Source organism: Anticarsia gemmatalis, chromosome 9 (genome assembly GCF_050436995.1).
Source record: "Anticarsia gemmatalis isolate Benzon Research Colony breed Stoneville strain chromosome 9, ilAntGemm2 primary, whole genome shotgun sequence".
Taxonomy (NCBI): Eukaryota; Metazoa; Arthropoda; class Insecta; order Lepidoptera; family Erebidae; genus Anticarsia; species Anticarsia gemmatalis.
The window spans coordinates 13,134,331-13,152,385 of NC_134753.1; the positions used below are offsets into that span (position 1 = coordinate 13,134,331).

General features: G+C 36.1%; 1 protein-coding gene across 2 annotated transcripts in view; it reads right to left on the reverse strand.

Moving 5' to 3' along the window:
• Positions 1-10,007: 10,007 nt before the first annotated feature.
• Positions 10,008-18,055, reverse strand: part of kek2 (leucine-rich repeat, immunoglobulin-like domain-containing kekkon 2 protein) — a 313,905-nt gene continuing 305,857 nt past the window's right edge. For both annotated transcript variants that reach the window (XM_076118553.1, XM_076118552.1), the window contains one exon: positions 10,008-17,881. In XM_076118553.1, the coding sequence (XP_075974668.1) occupies positions 15,542-17,845 (2,304 nt within the window). In that variant the 5' untranslated portion in view covers positions 17,846-17,881 and the 3' untranslated portion in view covers positions 10,008-15,541. The remainder of the gene's footprint in view (positions 17,882-18,055) is intronic.

Below are 18,055 nucleotides of genomic sequence, written 5' to 3' on the forward strand. Positions count from 1 at the left end.
GAGGTCTGAAATAACTTTGTACAACTAATAGTAGTATCCCGTGTCTAGTAGCAAAGTAGTTACTAGGTCGAAACGTTGGGTAGAATAGGAATGTGGAAAAATGTCGGGTGTCATAGCTTTGGTACGTTTTAAGGAGATTGTGGAGGCTGTCTTGGGTGCGACTGTTGAATTAAGGTTTTGAGTTCGATTTGCGGGTCGGCCCAATCATCATCATCTTATTTTCCATATTAAGTCAAAATTATAGTTATAATCAAGCACGGATTCTTTCAACTAACTGCGAGGCTAAAGTCTTCTCCTTATTCATAATGATTATTTTTTATTTTTGTTTGAATATTCTCAATAGTACCATATTGTATGATTTAGTCTTTTACTGTTTTTGCTTAATCCTGGTACCTACAATTTGTTTCTACCAAATAAATTATTTGACTTAATGACTGTTATCTTCGTTGAGAACAATCAATACCCGAATATTAGTGTGGCCTACCTAAGTACATACGTAGGTGCTCAGTTCAAATGCCACTACTCATAAACGGAATGTGGGTGTCAAAGGTCGACATGAAGGCAGTTACCTTAATTGACAACAACCGGGACCGACTTTTACGTGTCCTCCGAAGCACGGAGACGTCCAGTTCAAATACCACTACGTCCCCATCTCAGGAATGACCGACCCAAGGTTTACTTAACCCAGAGATCTTTTACCAACCGATGAGAAATTTAGCTTAGTAAGTTACCAAAGTTTTAGAGAAACTAAGCTAGGACTATACTCCACAAAGCAGGTCACACGCCGCACACACCGCATTAATAAATCACTTAAAATAACATATCACGTAGAAATAAAAGTCTAAAAGTTCATACGTTACGATAGAAGCATTAAAAAGAGTTATTGCTATCCAACTGACTCTGCTTTCTGATACGTTAGCAGCTCGTTTAATTTACTTGTAATGACCTAATCCAATTAGTTTTGGAGCTATAAAGCAAGTATTTAATGTTAATTGCCCTGTTTATTACTGCTGCGTTGACTGGCTTCGCATGATGGAAAACCTATTACTCTTCCATTACAGAATTGGAATATCTTTATACCTCTAGTTTATTTACGAGAATTAGGGTATTACTATTGTAGGTTCATGGGGCCAGATATTGATGGATGGTCTTTGAATGATAGAAAGATTGATGATTTAATCATAAGATTGTTTAACCATGGAACACATAGGTGGATTATGTAAGTGGACCACGGAAAATAAATCATTAATATATTTGCCTCTGTGGTCTAACTGTGGGTAGAGTATGCAACTGGGCATGAGGTCTTGGGTTCAAGTATTGGTTAGTTTTTAGTAGTTGTTAATTGAGACAGCACTGTTATATATGCTTTCTCCCTTTTACAGTAATCAACAAAATTAACGGCCTAAGTATTTAAAACACCTGTTCTTACACCTATGGTGAAAAGGGACGTGATGTTACAGTTTACAAAATATTGTAATTACCTTGGCCTTTATCTGAGTAGCAGCGATTACATTAACCTAGTTCTTTACGAGGATTACTAACTTTACCACTAATCCAAAAATCCATTGGAAAAGAAAGAAATAAACTCGCCCACAATATAATGTAACTTTCATGAACCACACGAAGTAAAAGTTCAAAACAAAAGTACACACTCCATAAATCGTTGGACTGCAACGTTTCCGAACCGGTCACGTCTCGGAGCTTGTAAAGTTTTTATCTTTTAGAACGTATTTCCATTACCCCCCACTCCCCCCTACTGCCAAAGATATCGTGTTCCCCCTTAATTTGTCACAAAACTTTTTCTTCCAAGATAAAACTCCGTTAATGACACTCGTTTTCTGATATTTTCATTACGCCAACTTTCGGCTTATTTTCTTTACCCCTTGTTATTTTCATTTACTTTTATAAAGTACTAAACAAAGTTTCCTAAAGGAAATTCAAGTTGCTTTTTCTAAATTTTTATTTTACAAAGGGTGAAATAGAATTGGTGTATCTGACGAGTAAGGTCAACGCCCACGCGGTTTTTGCTCGGGTCATGACTCTTATAATAAATATTGGACATTGTGAACCTACTTTTTAACGTTACTTGATTAAACGGAATACCTGATGTATCGGATTTGATTCCTGCTTCAACTGAAACTGGCATTGTGCATCTTTGACAGAATAATATACGAGTAAGTGCAGTTTTCCTTATTATGCACCCTATTTTTTTTTGTCAGCGGGACAGGCGCATATCGTGTATTCACCTCTCAAATAGTAGCATTTTTTTAAACCTTAATAAGTACGCTTTTAGCTTTACTTCTTGATAGATAAAAGCAACTCAGCATAAATTTAACCCATTACTGTCCCACTGCTGGGCAAGGGTCTCCTCCTGCAAGTGTGAGTTGGAAACAGGAAAAGCAACTTACTAATGTTTTATTAATGCTTTCTTCTGCAGTACAATATTTTTGGACTATCAGTAAAATTTGTCAGAAGCCTTTGATATACCGGTCGGGGGTACAAAGTAAACTTATTTTTACTGCAACCTGTATTATACAATATTATACAAAATCGTTTTCCTCAAAGTTATGATCGTTTTGTAGTCAAAAGAAAATGCTCGTATTATTCTTGTACAAAAGTAGAGGCTTGGTTTATTTTATGTTAGATGTGTCCATGATAAAAAGAACCTTTGGAGAGGTCTATTTGTACAATAATGTTGAATTTTTCTTTTTCTTTGTTTTGTGTCCTCTCTTTGATTTTATAGACTTAAATTTTTCTTATTCCTTTGAGAGTTTTAGAAATATAGGCCTTATAAAATGGAATGAAGTTGTGGTTTTGACTGTATGGGTATAATAGAACATTTCAACTCGAGGGACGTAATGTCCAAATAAAACAATGAATACTTATGTAAAAATAACGCAATCGTTAAAAAAATGTTTTAGTGTGTTTAATCTGAATATAATAAAACATTTTTCCTATATATGAAAAAAACACTGCCCAAAATAATATTATCATTTAACAAATTAGCTTCCGCCCGCGACTTCCTACGCGTGAAATATTTGTGTTGTTTTAAGTATCCTATATGTTAATATATATATCCTACGCACGCACTATCTGTGTAAAAAATATAATTAAAACTCAGTATTTTATTTTATTAAAGAGTAACAAACCTACATACATCCATCCTCACAAACTTTCACATCTACAATACTTGTAGGCGTCAAAAACTGTACCTGGAGGCAGCAGAAGAAACATAACAGCTACAACCTCAAAAAAAGAAACGATCGATTACTTTCATCCAAGGATAATCCCAGTGTTTAACACTCGAGCCCACCAATCGACCCACATCTTTCTATCATCTCATACATTTTCAGGAGCTGCCTCTTTTTGAGTACGTCATCAATTCGATCACGCCCTTACCCACCACTTGTACAGTCGACTCCCAAATCCTTTTCCTTAATCGTCTTACATCCATCCTTTCTACTTGACCGACGGTACGAGGGCTATTCGTGCCGTTACCGAACATTTTTTTCAATGCTCCAGTAGGTAGGCTCTTCAAATAAATTACTATATTTTTGTTATAAGTTTCGCACCTGGTTTACTATGAATCGATTCTTATTCGTAACGTATGTTTTTATATTAAAGGAATCCACTTATTTCCATTATTATCGTACGTTAGTAGTCATTCTTCTTCTTATCGTATGGTTTGGGTCAACCTAGAGTCAAAGTTGTTCAAGCCGCCCGAAGGCCTTTGACATGGCTTAGTAGTCATTCATTCTATCATTCGTAGTATGGTTAGTGGTCAACCTGTTGTGTCAAAGTTTTCGAACTGCCCGAAGACTTTTGACATAGCTTATCGACTGTTATCTTATTGACAAGAACCGGGACCGACTTATTTCCGAATTTTTACGTATGCAAGTGAAACCGGAAATAGGATCCCTTAAACTTTGACAGTGATAAACAGGACATAATAGGCTTATAAAGGCTATATGGCTAACAAAGCATATTATTGTGTTAACACAACGTACTCAATATACTTGATCTCTAAAAAAAATGAAAGGCCTAAAAGTAAAAGCTTATAAATCAGCATTTCGATATTGGTTGAAAATTGGCACATCGGTCCAACATTAAAATGATATGTACAAACATTACACTTATCAGTAAAAATGCACCTTCACAATCCCATCAAATCAATGGGATATAAAATAAAAAAGCGTGATCGATACGTGTGTACCGATGTGAAAGCAGGCGTAAACGCACGCATGATATAATTTGATTAAAAGTCGATCAATCAAAAAGCTCGTAATTGTCCATCGGTCGGTATGAACTGGCCGCAGACCAGAGTAATTAACGACCAAGGCAACCCACATATTTGTACGAATATAAATAACTACAGTCACTGGTAAATGTATGGTTACACTATTTTAAAGCTGGCAATAAAGGTAGTAAATATTTTTGTTGCTTTCATTTATAAAGATATTGTTTGTAATCTGCGACGGAACGTTAAGCATTCGAAGATAACATTCATGTTTAAATTAATTCCCGTATTCTAATTTATTAAAAAAAAAACTTGTAACGTGAAAGTTTAAAAGTTGTAGTATGAAAATATTTTGAGGTTAACATATACTTGTGTTCATGACTGTACCTACTCAGGTTTGACAATCCATAAAAAATATATAATTTATTCAAGTTCAGTGGATACGTTCGTTTTCTTTTTTGTCAAAAATACTATTTAACCTTGTTCTCTTACCGACTGAAACTATTAAAATGTTATCTCAATCTAAAATTGAAACACGCTAAAGAGCACTTTTCTCATTCATCAGTCAGCACATATTAAGTTCGTAACATTCATCACATTTAATTCCCTAATACGGAACGACGGAACCAATTCAATAGATTACATTCTCAACACCTCAATTCCGTGGCGCTTACTCAAATACCTACAGAAATTCTCGAAACGTAACTGCGTTCGAGACCTCGCAAATCTGACCGGGAGCACACCGCAAGCTTACGAACAAAGCCGAATACGCACGGACTTACACGAAGCTTAAGACCATCGATCGTAAATTCGGCATTGACATTTATCAGAAGAACCAAGGACATTATAGTGATGATTCCTTACTACTATCGACTATCGATAACCGGCTAGCTATCGAGAAGTTTTTTTATGAAAACTAATAGCGTAATTTTCTACACTAAATTTCTCGATAACTCACCGGTTGTTGATAGTCGATTGCAGTGAGTAGAGTATCGAGCTACTGATCAGTTACGTAATTCACTATCACTACAAACCGACGAACTATCGAGAAATTTATGTAAATCAGATAAGCATTCCTAACGGCTACCGTAAGAACTATTTTTTAATCATGAAAAAAATTATCGATTTTCATTATTAGTACCGAGTTTCCGACTGCAAAGAATCTCGCTTCTGCTGGTAGCGTAGTTTAGTTAATATTTTTAATTCGTTCTATGTCATGCCTCTGAACTCCAGGCATTTTTAATACAGTTTGTTAACGTCCTATACAGCAATAGGCTAACCACCGGCTTTTTTTTCACCTATTACAAAAAATGAAAATGTTTGGTATAGAGTATTATTATATATATTTTTATGAGAATGCAATCTGAAAGATAATGTTCTTTTTTCTTGTTTTTATGTCATATTTGTGGTGGTGTTTGTCGTTTCAAGGGTCATTGGGCATGGGAATGTGCAATTTAGTTTACTGCTGATAGTTTGTTTACAACAGTTTTTGAGAAATTAATCTACATACTCTTAAATATATACTTTAACTATGACATTATTGCTCCGTCAATTTTGAAATTAAAAAATCCTTTTTAGTGTTTCGCGATTTGTTTTTCAATAGCATGTGCTTTATTCAGATTCATTTTACTTGATTGAACTGTTGAATATGTGCACATAATAAAAATAAACGAATTTCCTCTCCATGGCAAATTGACGACGGACATTTAACAAAAAATATTTCGAAAATAATAAAACAAAATTGTAATGGGAGGTTTCGGCGTAAATTAACTGTTCGTGTCGAGCCTGTTTGCGTCATCGGACCATTACAGTACAAAATTTATATTTTTCGAATGAAAAATCTATACAAACACATATAAAATATTAAATAAATACACTAGAATATTAACTGCACGCTTGGCGCAGCGGTCACCTCGCCGCAACAACTGTAGCGCCGCGTGTGGTGGGTTCGAATCCCACCCGGGACAAATCTTTGTGTGATGAGCACGAGTATTTGTTCTGAGCTTGGATGTCAATTTATCTATATAAGTATGTATTTAGAAGTATATAAGTATGTTTATCAGTTATTTGGTTACCATAGTACAAGCTCTGCTTAGTTTGGAATCAAATGACCGTGTGTGAGTGTTCCAATTATATTTATTTATTTAATTTTATTAATCACTGTCATTCTATAGATGGGTGACCGTATAGTTGTATTTGAACTGAGCGTCTCCGTGTTTCGGAGGGCACGTAAAAAGTCGGTCCTGGTTGTTCTCAATTAATATAACAGTCGTTAAGCCATGTCAAAGGCCTCTCGGGCGGCTTGAACAACTTTGATACTAGGTTGACCGCTAACCATACGATAGATAGATTGATCTGTTATACCAGTATAAAATACGAAAACAACCACGTTTCGCCATTAACAGAGGTAGTACCAGTAATAGGAGGCCAGCCTAATACCATTTACTAGGCATGTTACCCCAGTTAACCCCAAACCGTTGTCCGATCCGGGAATCGACCCGAGACCTCATGATCAGTAGTCGAATACGCCTTCCACCGCGCCACAGAGGCAGTAAGAAAACTTTTGTATTCTCAGAGGCATAACATTGGGAGAAAACTGTGACGTCACGATGATGTATAATTTTTTAATTGTTGCACAATTCCATATACTTGAACAATGTGTCTATAGCTCCTACCATACAAGAATAAGTTTATAATAATAATGTTATATTCTTTATACGACTAAAAGCCTGTAATGGAAGTAAAGTAGATTAATTACTGTACGATAACCTACTTATTATAGACATTAAGTATGCAAAAACGTTTTATACTGATATTAATTCAATATCGCGATTGAAAAGGTATTTATTTATTAAATGCATACTATTATTGTTATATATATTATTTCTTAACAATAAAATATAACAGTAATCTATACTAATATTAGAAAGCTGAAGAGTTTGTTTGTTTGATTGATTGTTTGTTTAGTTTGAACGCGTTAGTTGCGCGGGCCATGTACTTATAAAGATGTGTATGTAAAGTCTTTGTACATTCGGATTGCGTCATCGATTTCATATTTGGGCGGATATCGTAAAATGATAGAGAGCCCACTGCCACAGTTTTCAATTTAAGTGCAATGGTTTAGGTAGCCTCGGCGATACCATTGCGTCGGGAGGTCGAGGGTTTGACTCCCACACGGAACAATTATTTGTGCGATCCACAAATATATTGTTTCGGGTCTGGTTGTACTTTGTGTCCGTTGTTTGTAAAAGTCCCCGCGACACAAGAGATGATCTTAGTGCAGAAGATGCCATTAAAAAAACATTTAATAGATATATGTATAATAAAGATGTATGTATATGCAAACTCTTTGTACATTCGGATTGCGTCATCGATTTCATATTTGGGCGGATATCGTAAAAGGATGGAAAGCCCACTGCCGGTGATGTTCCGAACGTTTTATCAGTTTTCAATTTAGGTGCTATGGTATAAGTAGCCACGCCGATACCATTGCGTCGGGAGGTCGTGGGTTCGGTTCCCACACGGAGTAATATTATTTGTGCGATCGTTGTTTCAGGTCTGGTTGTACTTTGCGTCCGTTGTTTGTATGTTTGTAAAAGTCCCCGGGACACAAGAGATGTTCTTAGTGTGGAAGTTGTCTTTAAAAAAATATAGAAATAGAATAGATATGAATAATAAAGATGTACATATGTATATATTATGTAAACTCTTTGTACATTCGGATTGCGTCATCGATTTCATATTTGGACGGATATCGTAAAAGGATGGAGAGCCCACTGCCCGTGATGTTCAGAACGTTTTATCAGTTTTCAATTTAGGTGAAATGCTCCGTTGATAGCTGATGGATTGACTGATATCTGAAATGGGTCCACGGTTTAAAAGATTATATTCTTAGGTGTATTAAAAACGTTTTGGTTATTTATAGAAATGTCTTTTAATAGTATTTTTGAGGAGCTCGTGGCTCAGTTAACAACAGCCGCGCGGTTCGATATCTCAGGTTAAGCTAGGCTTGCCGAGGTTGTTCTGTGGATGGGTGACCATCTTTATACATATCGAGTTCCTCTGTGTTTCGGAAGGCACGTTAAATAGTGGGCCCCCGCTGTCAATTTCGAAGATCTTTGACAGTCGTTAACAGAAGTCAGTTAGGTCTTACCGAAGGGTATCGTGTTATAACCCAGGTAGGTATCTGGGTTGTGGAGGTTAGATAGGCAGTCGCTCCATGTAAAACACTGATATTCAGCTGCATCCGGTGAGACTGGAAGCCGACTCCAACATAGTTTGGAAGAAAGGCTAAGCCATGATGGGTCTCTTAACAGTATTTATAAAAACATTTCTTTGTAATTGAAATAAGATTTATTAACACCATTATGATTCGCTAGTTCCAGCCCAATTGTTAGATAAAGCTACTACTAATTATGAGTTCGATTTATGGAATTTTAGCAGACTTTTTTGATCTATTTTAATAGACTAAACTTTCCTGCATTAAATAGGATTGAAATAATCTGAATACAATACGGTCTAATGAGAGTGTATTTGGTATACGCAATTCTGGCATCAATAGCTATAGAGGTACATTTATTAACTAGAAATACAATACAAATAGTGTGCGTTACAAATTCGTGGAATTCATTAAACTGGCTGTCAATTAACACAATTATTATATTACTAATTAAGGGTTAAATTACCATGTATTAATATCAAACGTTTTTGTATAACAAAATGTTATATAGAAACAACACGCCATGATAATAAGTAAGTAGAGTAAAAATATATAATTAATATCAGGTATTATAAAGGAATTCATGCGATCACACATTATCTTTGATCTTAGATCAGACTACAAACAGCCTGTGCAACTGAGCTAAGTTACCAAGCTCAGTAACTGCGCAATTTTAACTAAAATATCAGGCTAAAATAACAACATTTATTTATTCATATGATTACATTCAAAACACCACATCACTCTCATGATGTTACTAACAAACGCAGTCAAATTTTAATAATTCTACACGACCAAAAAAATCCCGCCACACGCACACGAAACGCAAATATAATAATCTCAAAGAATACCTACCTTAATTCCGGCTGTGATGACTCGAACATTTTATATTATAAAGATAGGCCACGTCGTTCGCGAGTTCGCTACTTCGCACTCCAAGATACCTTTAGTTGCCCCACTAATGGTCTCATACATACTTAATCCAGTTTTACCTTTTTACGTGAGTCCCCTGTCTATTCGATTCCACTGTCGTATATCCCCTGTAAAAATTGGGCTACGCTTTGGAATTTTCGAGAAATGTTTCCTCCTTTCTATGGTTAGGCTCGTTTGTAATGGTGACGTTTCTTCGATCTATTTAAGGGTATAAAGTAAGATAGATTGCTTGAAGTTTTGTTGCGGTTTTTACACGTGTCGAACATAGAACTTACCTGTGTTGCTAAAAAAAGAATATGTAAATGACAATAAGAATCATTGCTAGAAATGAACTAGTTTTACAGAAACAGCAATAATTGACATTGGCTTGATACATTACTTCATTTTTATTTAAGTAAAACCTTTTAGTTTTTAGAACAAACCTTGCTCTTCAGAAAAATCTTAAAATTTTTATAGACTCATTTACACGATGCAATAATTTGTCTGTATCAGTTTTTGACAAATTATTGCATAAAGTGTGACTTGATCAAAGTATTTTCATTCTAGTCGTGTACCAAATCCTGTTTTTATTTTATAAGGTGTTGAAATAAAAGTCAATAACTAAAAATACACTTTTATTCCAATGTTCATGCACATCTACAATTTGTTTCCACTAAAGAGTAACATTGTGATATCATTTGTGCTATAACTCGTCAACTATCCAGTCTGTCGGTTTCAACCTGGTTTATACAATTGTGGAAATAGGTACCTAGGTTTATTTGTAATTATGTGGTTGTAACAAAAAGTATATATTGCAAATAAATATCATGACTGTTTATCAAATATTGCACTTGGTTTTGACTTTAATTTTGTCCAGGGGACTTTAACTGAAACAGGGGATTGACTTTACTATTAGACAGGAGGTTGACTCAATCATGCATATTTGATATTGATCTTGCATGACTGCGATTACAGAAAACAAGTTATTGTGGATCGCACAAAAAAATGGTCCATTCAAGAATCAAACTCGCGGCCTCCCGGCACAACGGTAGTGGCATGGCGACCACCTTAACCCAGTGGTTAGAGCAGTTGCCACGAATCCCGTAAATAAACAAAATTTTAAAATTGTTTGATAAGGGATAAACGGGAATGCTTATTTACTTATTAATACCAACAACAAAATTTAGAATAACTCGATTTAATTTTGAACAAACTGAGATCATAATTATGATTAGTAGAGCAATCTAAAGACTCCTAGATTGAATAACCTTTAGTTAATTTACAACTAAATCAAATTATAATTTGTTTGTACAAATATTCATGGTTTATGATAAGTAATAAATCTGTTTCATTCTGAAAGACTTTTTATTTCTACTATTTCTTTAGCTCTCTAATTATTTTGTTTATCTTGTAAGTTTGAATCATTAATAAGGAGCTTATCTTTTGTATACTTAAACAAAATTTATTTAACAAAACACTTTAAAGTCTCAATTTATAAAATTTTAAACAACATCTCATGCTTTGTTTTCAAGAAAAATAAAGTTCTCAAGGTACATTGTGCCAACAACAGAATCCATTGTGGCGAAAACGTAAAATATGTTGAAATTTCCATTTTGCAGCATTCACTTGTTTGTTTTGTACATGAAATTTTGCAAGAGCAACTATAAACTATGTTTGTACAACAAATACAGTCATATTTAGATATTTTGAACTAAATATTTGAATTTGGCTGCTATTCAATTTGTGTGTGACCAAAATAAATATGAGTCGTTATTTGAAACTAAATAACCCAATCAAATATGTTATCTTTTATTAGTGGTTTTGTTAGAAAAACACGCAAATATTGACTTTAATGGTCAATAAATAGAGTATAAAATAAAATATTTGTAGCAGCAGAATTCGGAAATTTTCCACTGTATGGCAAAAGGCTATGATTTTACTACATAGGATTATAACGAAACACGAGTATTAAAGATTATCATTTCACAGAAATGTTATGTTATCCAATGTTATATACTGTTATTTGTTACAACAACATCACCACAAATCACTTACAAGTTTCATGTTAAACTTATCATTAACTGTATGAATTACATAAAGATAGATTTCATAGATTTATTTATTGCTATTTTTACCTCAACTTTAAAAAAATGAAGTTATCGTATTCGTCTTACAAAAGATAGTGTTACATTTTTATGTCCCTATTTAGGCTGTTTCTTTGACTGTGTTTCATAGTTTGTGAAAAAAAAATACATAATTGCCTATTTCAATTACATTAGTTTAATTTCACAAAAGCCGAGTTTTGATAATCATAAGTTTATAACCAAGGCCTGTACTTAAATTAAAGTACCCATATATACCCCAAAATTAATAAGAATCCCAATAATTGCCCCCACTAAGATCTAGTTAGGTGTTATTAGTATTAGTTCTATGATAAAAAAACACATTTTTAGAATACTTTGAAATCAAAGACACAAGATCCGCTCAGCCTAGATTTAAACGTGAAAATCTGACACAATTTAAAAAGAAAATTCAGTAGGTACAAAGCTGTCAAGATTCTGTAGTAACTAATTAATCTCGGGATAGTTGAAATTAAAAACGGCTGCTTTATTCCATTTTTAATCTTTCGTACAATAAATCTTGTAGGCCTTTCTTAGTCTTTTAAAATCTAAGTTTATTTTTAATTAAACGCACGCTTAAAATTGAAATTATCTTGTAAAGTTTTAGTAGAAAAACTGCTGTACATTTTATGGAACTGTCAGTACTAATCAATTCAAATCAGTCCCCTGTCTTTTCAGCTTCTTCGCTAAAGTTACTACTATCGTTAGGGTGTTCTTAAATATCATCGTCTAACGGGAACCGACATTGAGTAATAGAGCCTCCAGTTATCTCCAAAAGTTTGTGCCATACCCCCCAGTTACAGTAATCACTCGCCATTACCCAGGGCCAGCTTCCATTTATCCTAATGTAACTTTTCTAACTCAATTTTTCAAACACCTGTCACTTTTCCTACTTCGGAAACTTCCCCTATTATCTCACTTACATTTGCCGTTCACACCGGCAAATAAATATGAAACTTACGATCACCCGATTAAGGTTGTTAGTCCATTAATTAATGAATTTGGTTTAAGTGTCTCTTTAATAGTTGCCGTTATTAATGAGTTTGGCTAACATCCAAACCCCTGTATAATTACTCAGGGTTGTATTGCAAGTTTATGTTGTCGTAAATATCGTTTAATTTCTCGGTGGATCGTGGCTCCGGCTGAGAGTACTTCCTTTGTGCTCACGTTTCCGTTTGCCGTTATCGATTGGCCGGCTCTGATTTTATTTTTCAATTCCATTATTGAAGTCTTGAAATTTTCTGTTGGTAGGTCAATTTGAAACTCAATATTACTTTGTGATTTTATAAAATTCAATATGGATGGTATAAAACGTTTGATGTTTCGGCTAAAGGTCTACAAACAAATTATCAATTTAGGCTTGTATTTTAATTGTTGATGACATTTAATCTGCATTGGTTATTCGGTGCCGTAAAGCTGTGTATTTAGACTAAATTTGGTTAATTGGAGAATTGATTTATAGGAAAACCTTTTGAGTTAAACGATGGAACTGAAGTTGAACATTTTATCGGAAATATACAATTTTGATTTTGTTGATTTTGTCTTTTAAATTCGTGTTTCGTAAATAAAATATAAATGACTTCGTTTATTTCCGCTCCGTAGTATTATTTATTGGAATTTCATTATTTATTTGTTTGTATAAAGCAACAATATGTAAAATTCAGAATTCAATTTAAAGTTTACTTTTAAATTTATTTTCTGCCCTAGAAACTAAACAGTTATTTCAAGCCTATTAAATAACCTAACATAAGGCATCATTAATATTGTTAGACACTTAAACAAAAGAGTGTATATAACATAATATATAGTATACACACCATGCAGCCCAAACGCAATTGAACCCCTCCCAAAAATTAATATTACAATACCTTCTTTTTCCTCGTGAAAATCTGAACTTTGTCTATGTCATGGTGACTGAAATCCCATGAAACAAAAGTCATCGAAACACCACATCTATGTTTAGGGGATACCCTGATATCAATTTAATACTTAACATCAGCTACTTAATTACGGAAAGTAAGTATTTGCTAATATTTACACAATATTTACAATCTTACGTCTTATGAAAAAATCTCTATGTTGTGGTTTGTATACATTGGCGAATGCACTCGTAAGAGAACGAATTGAGGTTAGTGTTAAAAAACAAGCAAAACATGGATATTTTGTTGTAAGATTGTCAAATGTCAATAGAGTTTTACTACTGTTAGTTTAGTCATTTATAAAAGTAATTATTTAATTTTGTTAATGTGCAAAATAAATACTTTAATCCATTGGGCCTGTTAACTATTATAAATTAAAATAATAGGTTATGTTTTTCATTTTACAAACAAACTCTTTGTATAATTTCTGCAAAGCAATCATGATCAGAGCCTATTGCTTCGAAAACCTCGAGGAATACCGAATGCGCAGCTAGCACTTACGACGCATACAGTGAATGGTATGCGTGCAACGCATCCCAAACACATTCGCCAATGTACACACACCCTAAGAAGTATACCCTCGAATGGTTCATAAATGTATGTATATTTATGAATTTTGTAGCACTCAGAAAGGTGAAAGGAATCCACATTATTGCATTGTCAGAAAATTTCAGATGAAATATATTTTTTTATTTAGATTTGCCGGAGTGGCTCAGAGTGGAGGAATTTGATTACTTTTTTACATTTGCTGGTGTTATTTGAAAGCTAAAATATTTGGGTTCACCAGCCCTTTTAGAGATGCCAAAGCTGAAAGTACTTCGCGACAGACACTCTTCAAGTAATGTATTCAGGTGCTAGATCAAATATATTGAGTTTATGAAAGTATAAAAAATGCTAATTTATATTTCGTATATTTTGGTACATCTTTTTAAGATAAATTCAATGAGTTGTAGTATTTTGCTTTTTATTTATTCATCATTAATATCTTAAGTGACTTTTTTAACCAAATATTCTTTAAGATTTTATACTGTTGCTAACTTGATTATCATTTTTGATGTAAATAAGTACCGACTCAAACCTAATTACGATTGTTGACATTTGAACGCAATCGTGAATCTCTCTTACTAATTAAAATTATCTTAGCTTGGATAACCTCCATCATCTTTATATTCACGCAATAAAAAAAACAATTTCCCAGCAAACATAACGAAGCAGTTCTCACAAAGTTTATTTTTTCATTTACATAATCACAAGAATGAGGCAAGGGGTCTTATTTTCGTGACACTGCAATAACGTTACCAAGATATTAAGGTACGTATGTATATATATTGGCATACGGAATTTTGACGCGATTTTCATGAATATTAAACGGGCGCCCAGAGCGCCTGCTTAATTATTAATCAAGTAAAAGATCTTGTGAGGAGAACCTTGATTGTGATTGTGTTAAGTAACGTTATGTAATATTATATAACGCGGTTGCTATATTTTAACATTGTTCTATAAACGTTAGGTTTATACCTATTTAATGTTCGCTTGGTCACATTCAATTAATATCGTCGATGAAGTTTAGTAATGTCATATTAATTTGTTGTCATTGCGCTATATTATGTTACATAACATTAACGTTACAGGCCTATTATGGTTAACAATATTTTCTTAACAAATTATTTCGTGTTTATAAAATTAACTAAACATTTTGCTAGAACTAATCATACAAATTATTTTAATTAATCAGAGCTTTCCAATCAATGTTCTAAAGATTATAATCAGTATAAAATTAATTTAATATATAACTACAGACCGGTATTAAAGATGTGCGTTTCTCATACATAATTGGAAAACACCGTCGCCCTACGAAGTTTGACTAGAAAAAATGTTTCGTTATGATATTTGGTTAACCATTAAGTACGCCGACGTCGAACAAAGGCGGTTATCGAACGGACCTATATTATAAAATATACAAAATTGCAAAACAGGGATCAAACAGGATCGTACGCTAAGTAATGGAATTTCCGCCTCCATTCCGCGCCGCCGCGCGCTCATATATTTACAAAACTACTTTATACTCAGTCGCTTTATCACTTTGTTAGCGTCTAAATTGCCCTGTTTAAGCGCTATCGGTCTGACGTCGTCGTCAGATATCGTTAGCGTCACCCACGTAACCCTCGTCAGGGCTCTCGGAACATATGTCGGCGGCACACTTCGCGTTTGACACTTGCGGTAAGGGTTTGAGCACACTCTCGGTGCCCTCGCCGGGCAAGCGAGCGTCCGTGGTCTGCGTGTCGACGCAGCGCGTCTCCACCTGGTAGCACCGGCCCGGGCCCTCCGCCACACTCATCGGCACCATCACTGCACACGTCCCCTTAGGGTTCACCCACGACGTACAAGCCTCGGCGGGCGCACAACACTGCACTGGTTCCGTCTTGTAGCCCTCCGGCGGCGACGGCACGAACTCTTCGTTATAATACACTGTACCGTTCCCCACAAACGCTATCTGCCTGTTCCTTGGCACCGGGTACCCGTCTAACGTTCGCCGCACGTTTCCCGGCCCGAACATCTCGAAATTAGGGCAAGCGGGAGGCGTCGCGTTAAACTCTGTGTCTTTCGCGAATTTGCAAACGAGCTTCTGACCCTTCGGTCGATTGTGCGGCAACGTCTGATAAAACGGCACCACGGCATAGTTGGACATTATCGGCGGGCGGCACGGGTGTTTCGGCAGCCCGTAGTCGTAAGGGTAGCCCTCGTTATCTAAAAAGCATCCCGGATTGAGATGTACATCCGCCGAGTGCTGGTACATGTTGTTGAGCGTGTTGGGCGGCACATTGATAGTCTGTTGGTCTTGCCACGTGACCTGTCTCGGTATTGTCGGCGCGGTGAATGCGGTTTCCTCCTGGAAACCGTCACCGCTCGCGGTTTGAGCTTTGTATACTGATAACACTGTGTTCTCGTTTTGCGCATTGTTAGCTACAGTTTCCGCGTCGCTAATTAGGTCGGGGTTTCTGTCGACAAAACCTTTCATGTTATTGCTTTGATACACTTCGCTCGACTCGTAATCACGGTTTGTTTGTACCGTGTAGTGCAGCGCGTGATGAGAGTGAGCGTTCACAATCACGCTACCGTTGTTTTTAGGCATTCCGTTGCCCCGGCTCGACGGCAGGATTTGATTACAAAGCGCCACGTCTTTACCGCTTTCTTTTTTCTTCCGACTGCGAGTATCCGTTTTGAATTTTAACAACACGACCGCAATTATAGCTATTAGCAAGATGATGATGAGAAACACGACGGTGACTATGACTACCAAGTGCCTGTGCGGGAACGTGACCACTATAACGACGGGCTCCTCCTTCACTAGTATTCTGATGGTGTAGTTGGCGCGCGACCTGCCCGCCGGGTTCTCGGCGAGGCACGAGTACGTGCCATTGTCCTCGTTACCTATATTGAATATGTACAATTCGCTCTTTTTATCGGTAATACCATTCTCCACGTAATACAGGTCGCGCGCGTCCGGCGTCATGCTTGAATAATTATGAATGATCTGACCCTGATATAACCAGGTTATTTTCGCTTCGGGTATCGCATTCACTAAGCATTCTAGGGTTACGTTGTTCCCGGCATTAGTCTCTAAGAACACGGACGTAGGGCTCATTTTGGGCAAGCACGCCAGATCGTTCTCACCGACGCTCGTGATCGTCCGTTTCCTCAAACGTTCGGGAAGGGAACAAATTGGTTCGACGGCGTGCGGCATATTGAAATTCAACAACCAACTATGTAAATCCCTGAGATGGCAATCGCAATTCCAATTATTATTTTGCAAGTTGATCCCTCGCAGCGTATCAGGGAATAAATTTTCACCTTGGATATTGGACAGTCGGTTGCCGTTCAGTCGCAGCCACTCGAGGTGGTTGAGTCCAGAGAACGCTTCTCGCTCGATCGTTTCTATTTTGCAGTCGGTGAGTTCCAGAGTGTTCAAGTAGGACAAATGTTGAAAGCAGTGAGTTTTTATGCTCGTTATTGGGTTGTTGTTGAGCGAGAGCCTCATTAGCGACGGGAAGAAAACAAAGTTGGTGGAGGGTATGACTGTCAAGTAATTGTTGGAGAGATCTAACTCGACGAGGTTGGCGAGCCCTTTGAACGCGTGGTTATCGATTTTTTGCAACTTACATCTCTGTAGGTAGATTTTCTGTAGATTGAGCAAGTTTAGTTTGTGGAAGGTTTCCTTTTGTAGTACTTGGAGATCGTTGCCAGTGAAGTCGAGGACTTGTGTTTCTGAGTCGAGGGCGTTTGGGATCGCTTTGAGGTCTTTCTCGGAGCACTCGACGTACCGTTTCCCGTTTTTCCACTTGCATATGCACTGCGAGGGGCAGGCTATGGCGGGGAGGAGGAGGCAGGTGGTGCACAAGGCTATAAGCCTCACGTCCAAACTCTTTCTTACATTCATATTGCCTCAAGGCATCGAGGAGACCACGACCATTATCTGTAACAAACAAAACGTTACTGTTAGTATTTGTATCTAGTAACGAAGCACAACTACAATAATGATATTTAATAAACATCTGCGCTAATTAATGGATGTTATACATCGTATTAGTATTGTGATCTCAGTGGTTATTCTTTATTCTTTTGTTGAGACAATGCCTCACAATGAAAG